Below are 6,559 nucleotides of genomic sequence, written 5' to 3' on the forward strand. Positions count from 1 at the left end.
CGGCCCCCCTCTCCCCCCCTCAGCACTATCTCCCCCCCCCTCCACCATCATCCTTCCTCTTTTTTCTTCCTCTCTTGCTTGCTTGCTTGTTACTAGGCTAGCATACTATCTGTACGTTGATGAATTAACAGTTGTTCTCTTTCCTGCCCCCCCCCCCGCCCCCCTTCTCTTGCATTCCCGGTTTCCCACCTACCTTAACATCATCCATTCTTTCATAATGGTCTTCTTTCACTCTCTTCTCTCTTCTCTTTTGCTGCAGCCACTGAGGAGACCGGGAGAACCCACCCACTCTCTCTTGTCTTCTCTCTTTTGCCTCACGCTCTAGAACACGCTCTTGTGACTGAACTGGTGGGAACAGAGTTTGCAACTCTCTCTCTCTCTCTCTCTCTCTCTCTCCCCCCCTGTCTTTAACAAAGGTCACTCATTCTCTCAGTCTCTTAGAAGAGGTAGCTAGCTAGCTAGGCAGGCTCCATCCTTCACACACACAGACAAGTCACTCATTTTCTCTGGAGAGAACGAAGTAGATAGCTAGCTATTGTCCGTCCTTTCTCTCTCTCTCTCTCTCTCTCTCTCTCTCTGTGTTTGTCTGTCTGTGCTTGCCTGGCACCCTTCTGGACATATTCTGCTCCACATACATTTTCCTCATCAAACAGCGGCCACAACACCGCGCCCCCACTCCCCCCCCCCCCCGGCCCTTTCCCGGCTCACAGATACATCCTCCCCTCTCTACATCGCACCAGAAGACAATGTAGGTCATTCCAAGTGGCGTTTGGTCGATCTGCGCGTGAGCGCACACTGTTGAAAAGATCTGAAGCAGCTCATTATCCCATCCAGGCAAGTTCTGCAGTTAACTGGTCACAAAAATGGCAAGACTAGCTGAAGCTTCGTGGTTACCATTGCTGGTATTTGTACTCTTCTTCAGCCAGGCGGCAGAAGGGCTCGACCCTTTTGTGAACTTAGAGTGGACAGTCTCCTACATTACAGTGGCGCCCCTGGGGGTCAAGCAACAGGTAATGTGCTTTCGGTTACAGCCCTCTCACTCGGTCTCCTTTTAGGACAACTTTTGATCCTTCCAGTAGCTGGATATTCCTCCCATGGCTCTGTTTGGTTTGAGAATATGCTTCATTTGTCATATGAAGCTAATCCGGTATAGGCTCCACTCGACTCTCGAGCCCCTTTTGAAAGATTCTCTCTTCAGCAGTGAGAAGATGCCAAGTAAAGGGCTCGGAAGCAAACAGGGTAGCCTAGACAAAGAGCCAGATCGTGCTTTCTTTTGTCGTTCTTCTTTATGCTACAAGAATCTCTATGTTACAAGAACTTCTTTATGCTTGCCATGTTCAATACGCATGTATGTTGAGCAAGACCTTGCCTGGTTGCAGGTGATCGCCATCAATGGGCAATTTCCAGGGCCCGTCATCAATTCTACCACAAACTACAACATGCAGATCAATGTGCTTAACAACTTAGATGAGGATCTTCTCTTAACCTGGTATGATATATGCATTTCACAGTGATCAAACTAGGGATAGGACGTGCATTTTGATCTTCGAGGATCTATTAATCAAAGCTGATGAACTTCCCAGAGACCAAAGTAGGGATAAGCAAGGTGGTTCAATGGCATAGCTATCATTAACAAATCAGAAGGATGGTATCTGTGGGTTAACTGTGTTTGCTTACTCAACATGTGGCAGGAATGGGATACAGCAGCGGAGAACCTCATGGCAGGATGGAGTTTCAGGTACCAATTGTCCCATACCTCCTACCTGGAATTGGACCTACAATTTCCAAGTGAAAGATCAGATTGGAAGCTTCCTCTATTTCCCTTCCTTGAATATGCAAAGAGCAGCTGGAGGATTTGGTGGGTTCTCAATTACCAATCGCGCTATCATCCCAGTTCCTTTCGGGCTCCCTGATGGTGACTTCACCATTCTAATAGGGGACTGGTACAATGCAGGCCACAAGGTTCTTTTCTTTGTTTCTTGTTTCTTGTGCATGGGTTAATTCTTTGCTGTGTGCCTGCTATTCTTTTGTTTGTTTCTTGTGCATGGGTTAATTCTATCCTGGGTGCCTGCTTTTCTTTTGTTTGGGAGCGAGGATATCATGATGGGACTCAGATTAGAGCTTGCTTGCTTGCAGGCTCTTCGGAAAAAGCTTGACAATGGCCAATCTTTAGGCATCCCTGATGGTGTGCTCATCAATGGCAAGGGTCCCTATCGTTATAACGACACCCTGGTTCCTAAAGGAATCGACTACGAGAAATTCTCTGTGGAACGAGGTAAGCAGGAAAGGAAGAAACAAACACAGGTTACTACATTACTATATCATCTTGTTCTCACCCCCTAGGCAGGATATCCTGACACATGTGTTGCTAATGTGCAGGCAAGACCTATCGCATCCGCGTTTCAAATGTGGGCACTTCTACAGCCTTGAACTTCAGAATACAGAATCATAATATGCTTTTGGTGGAGACAGAAGGGTCGTATGTATCTCAGCAGAATTACACGACCTTGGACATCCATGTTGGGCAGACCTACTCCTTCTTGGTTACCATGGACCAGAATGCGAGCTCTGACTACTACATAGTTGCTAGTGCAAGGTTTGTGAACACTACTATCTGGTCTCACGTGACTGGAGTAGCTGTTCTGCATTACACTAATTCCAAAGGACCTGCATCTGGTCCTCTTCCCCCTCCTCCAGATGACCAGTATGATCCAAATTGGTCTGTCAATCAAGCGCGATCTATCAGGTACTAGCAGTAACTAGACTTTAAGGGATTCTGTGTTGGCTTCTTGCATTTCATTCTGTGTTACATTAGCCTGCGATCACTAGCATCAATATATGGCTAGAAAGCATAACTCTTGTTGTGCAATATGATGCACTGCCTCAAGTTACGATGTGATAATTTAGGAATTTACAATCCAACTTGATGGATGCATCGAGGTCCTGTGTGAGAATTATAAAATTGCAACCCAACTCAATGCATCAAGTTGCAATGTGAGAATTATGAACTTACAACCCAACTTGATGCATTGCATTACAGTTGATGTGCTAAAGCTACAAGGTGAGAATTATGAACTTACAACCCAACTTGATGCATTGCATCACAACTGATATGAAGAGTTAACAATGTGAGAACTATGGACTTTGCATCACAATTGATACGAAAAGATACAATGCGAGGAATCATGAACTCAGAAAACCAACTTGATTTGCATCACTCTTCTGTTATCAGCTTCACCAAGTTGTAGTCCGAAGCAATACAATGAAGGTCCCTGTATTGTCTTGCTGCAGATGGAATTTGACTGCAGGTGCAGCACGGCCTAACCCGCAAGGCTCATTCCACTATGGGCAGATCAATGTAACCCAAACATTGGTGCTCCATGGTAGCAAACCCACCATCAAAGGAGCTGTCCGTTATGCGCTCAATGATGCCTCGTACCTTGCACCTGCAACGCCATTGAAGTTGGCTGACTATTACAATCTGACTGGAGTCTTCAAGCTGGATGAGTTTCCTGCCAAGCCCATGAATCAGACCCCCAGGTCTCTCACCTCTGTCATCTCTGGGGGATACCGAGGATTCATGGAGATCGTGTTCGAGAACCCCGAAGATACTGTGAATAGCTACCATCTTGACGGTTATGCCTTCTTTGTAGTCGGGTATGTAGTATCATCAGGAGGAGCTGTCCTTCTGATTTTGGAGGTTTTTGTCTGATTTTAAAGTGGTTAGAGCTCACTATACAGGGGTTAAAGTTGATTACACAGTAGATTAAAGTTGATTTCATTAGAGCTGATTATACAGAGATTGGAGCTGATTATACAGAGATTAGAATTGCTTACGTAAAGATTGAAGTTGATTTTAAAGGCATTAGAGCTGATCATACAGGGATTAGAGCTGATTATAGATTAGAGTTGGTTTTAAAGAGATTAAAGTTGTTGCCTGTGGTCTTATGCCTTTGGCAGTTTTGATTCCGGGACTTGGACAGAAGATAAAAGAGGCACGTATAACAAATGGGACGGTGTGGCACGCTCGACTACTCAGGTGATTCAGATTAACGATAATCTTCATCTTAAACCTTTCTAGGTCTTATGCGAGGTTTATCAGTCTGATATTGCGCTCTATAAGATTCATCAGTATCAGTTTTTAAACCTCCCCTAAAATAATTGCGATGTTTTATCCCAGTTTCTTTTTAATTTTCGCAAATTTGCTTGGCACTAAACCTCGGTTTTGTCATGACAATCTTGCATTTTACTTTTTTGCGATACTTTTACAATTTGCTTGACCCTAAACCTCACTTTTGGGTAATATTTTTACAATTTGCTTGACACTAAACCTCACTTTTTACAATTCACTTGACCCTAAACCTCACTTTTGGGTTACAATTTGCTTGACACTAAACCTCAGTTTTTCATGAACATTGTGTAGGTGTTTCCTCGCTCGTGGACGGCGGTGCTGGTGTCATTGGACAATGTGGGGATGTGGAACTTGCGGTCGCAGTTGCTACCCAACTGGTACCTGGGCCAGGAGCTCTATGTCCGAGTCTACAACCCTGAGGCTTCCAACAAGACAGAGCTGCCTGTGCCTGACAATGCCATCTACTGCGGTCTCCTCAAGTCCAAGCAGAAAGAGTAAGAGGCATCTTGCATTGTTCAAACCATTTTTCTCTCCCCACTAACCAACCTATTGATTCTGGATGCGTGAATGGATAGTAAAAAGGTTTAACTTCCCTTGAGTCTTGTGGACAGTAGTGCTGTGAATTGTGTCTCTTAACATCGAATGGTGTTATTCAACATTGAATTGTGCTAGGAATTGTGCCACTAGACACTTAAGTGTGCTATGAATGTCGCCAAACATTGAATTGTGGAAAGATGTGGTTTTCCCTTGAATCAATAAACTACTCATTCTACCCACATTTAGACTCTTCGCCCTATGACACATCTCTCTAAGGAGGATAGTAACAAGGTGTAACTTCCCTTGAGTCTTGTGGACAGTAGTGCTGTGAATTGTGTCTCTTAACATCGAATGGTGTTATTCAACATTGAATTGTGCTAGGAATTGTGCCACTAGACACTAAGTGTGCTATGAATTGTGTCACCAAACATTGAATTGTGAAAAGATGTGGTTTTCCCTTGAATCAATAAACTACTCATTTTACCCACATTTAGACACTTCGCCCTATGACACGTCTCTTTAAGGATCCTATACTTGGTGAATTGTATCTCTCTAATAACATTTTATACTAGGTACTTAGGGTGCATCTCCTTGTACTTGGTGAATTGCATCTCTAATAACATTTTGTATTAGGTGGGTGCATCTCTCTAACAACATTTTGTACTTGGTGGTGGGTGCAGGCCATTCAACACTCGCAGCAAAGAGAATTCCGGAGTATCGAAGAGAACATATGATTATGCACACCTGATGCTGTTGGTCGTGTCCATCTTCTGCTTCTTGTATTAGGGGGGATCTGTCTGTGTTCCATTTGCCTTATTCTATCAATGAAGGCTAGGACTGGGACTAGGCCTAAGATTGATTTCTTAGGAGAGGCCTTTCCATCCACTTATTCAGGTCAATTTTCACTATTTGTCCTTACTTACCCTTTCAAACAAAGTAGGCATTCCTTCATTCTTCTTACCAGGCTTTTCTCATTTATTCCATTTAATTTGAAGAGGTGGCAACCTTCACTTCTTGAGTGTTTTTCGTTTATCCTTTCCTGGCCTGCCCACAGTTTGTTAGCATTTGCCTAGTAAGGGCAATGCTATTGTCGTAGGCAATGCTAATGTAATGGTTGATGTGCACCTTTTGTTAAGAGCAATTCAATTACATTAACTTAGAGTTTCCTAGTGCACATGGCAGCAATTTTTTTTCTTCTTTTCCCATATTTTAAAATGTTGTTCCATAATTTTGTACACTTGAAAATGTATTGGATACATTTATGCATAGTTTTAATTTGTATTTATATAACATAGTCCATTGTTGCTCCTTCGAGCAGGGATTGCCTGCCCACATAGCCTTTGCCAATGCACTTGAATCATCAATCATCAAGCTAACTAAAGCTATCACTTGAATCATCAATTATCAAATTAAGTGAAGGGTAATTAGTAGATGAGAATTTTTCTCTCCTTTCCTCTCCTTTAAATTCTATTTTTGGCATTTTCTTTTAAATTTTATTTTTGGCTTGCCCCAAAATGCCACAACAAAGAATTTTGGTGGTGATTTCCTACCCCAGGGATTTCCTTGAGAAGATGTATTGAAAGAGAGAAATGAGATGAAATGAAGTATATGAAATCAAAATGACTGATGAGGCCATAAGTTACAATTGTCCATATATGATACAAGATTTTGGATATGAATAATATGAGACTATTAGTTACAATTGTCCATAAATGATACAAGTATTAAAATATAAATAATAAAATTGTCTACAAATGATACAAATGTTTGGAGATAACATAACTAATGTGAAACTATTAGTTACAACTGTTTATAATTGATATAAGCGGTGGGAGATAAATAATACGATACTTTTAGATAACCAATATGGAACTATTAGTTATAACTGTG

General features: G+C 42.4%; 1 protein-coding gene across 1 annotated transcript; it reads left to right on the forward strand.

Annotated features, from left to right (window-relative positions):
- The first annotated feature begins 722 nt into the window (after nt 1-722).
- On the forward strand, nt 723-5,833 carry LOC148023088 (monocopper oxidase-like protein SKU5). The gene is made up of 9 exons (XM_087696073.1): nt 723-1,010; nt 1,380-1,489; nt 1,692-1,962; nt 2,137-2,275; nt 2,380-2,746; nt 3,292-3,657; nt 3,961-4,039; nt 4,424-4,626; nt 5,350-5,833. The coding sequence occupies exons 1-9, from the start codon at nt 864-866 to the stop codon at nt 5,453-5,455; spliced, it is 1,788 nt and encodes a 595-aa protein (XP_087552199.1). The 5' UTR covers nt 723-863; the 3' UTR covers nt 5,456-5,833.
- Nucleotides 5,834-6,559: the final 726 nt, after the last annotated feature.

This window comes from Lygodium microphyllum, chromosome 16 (genome assembly GCF_053477565.2).
Source record: "Lygodium microphyllum isolate KBCC chromosome 16, Lygodium_microphyllum_v1.1.10, whole genome shotgun sequence".
Lineage (NCBI taxonomy): Eukaryota > Viridiplantae > Streptophyta > Polypodiopsida > Schizaeales > Lygodiaceae > Lygodium > Lygodium microphyllum.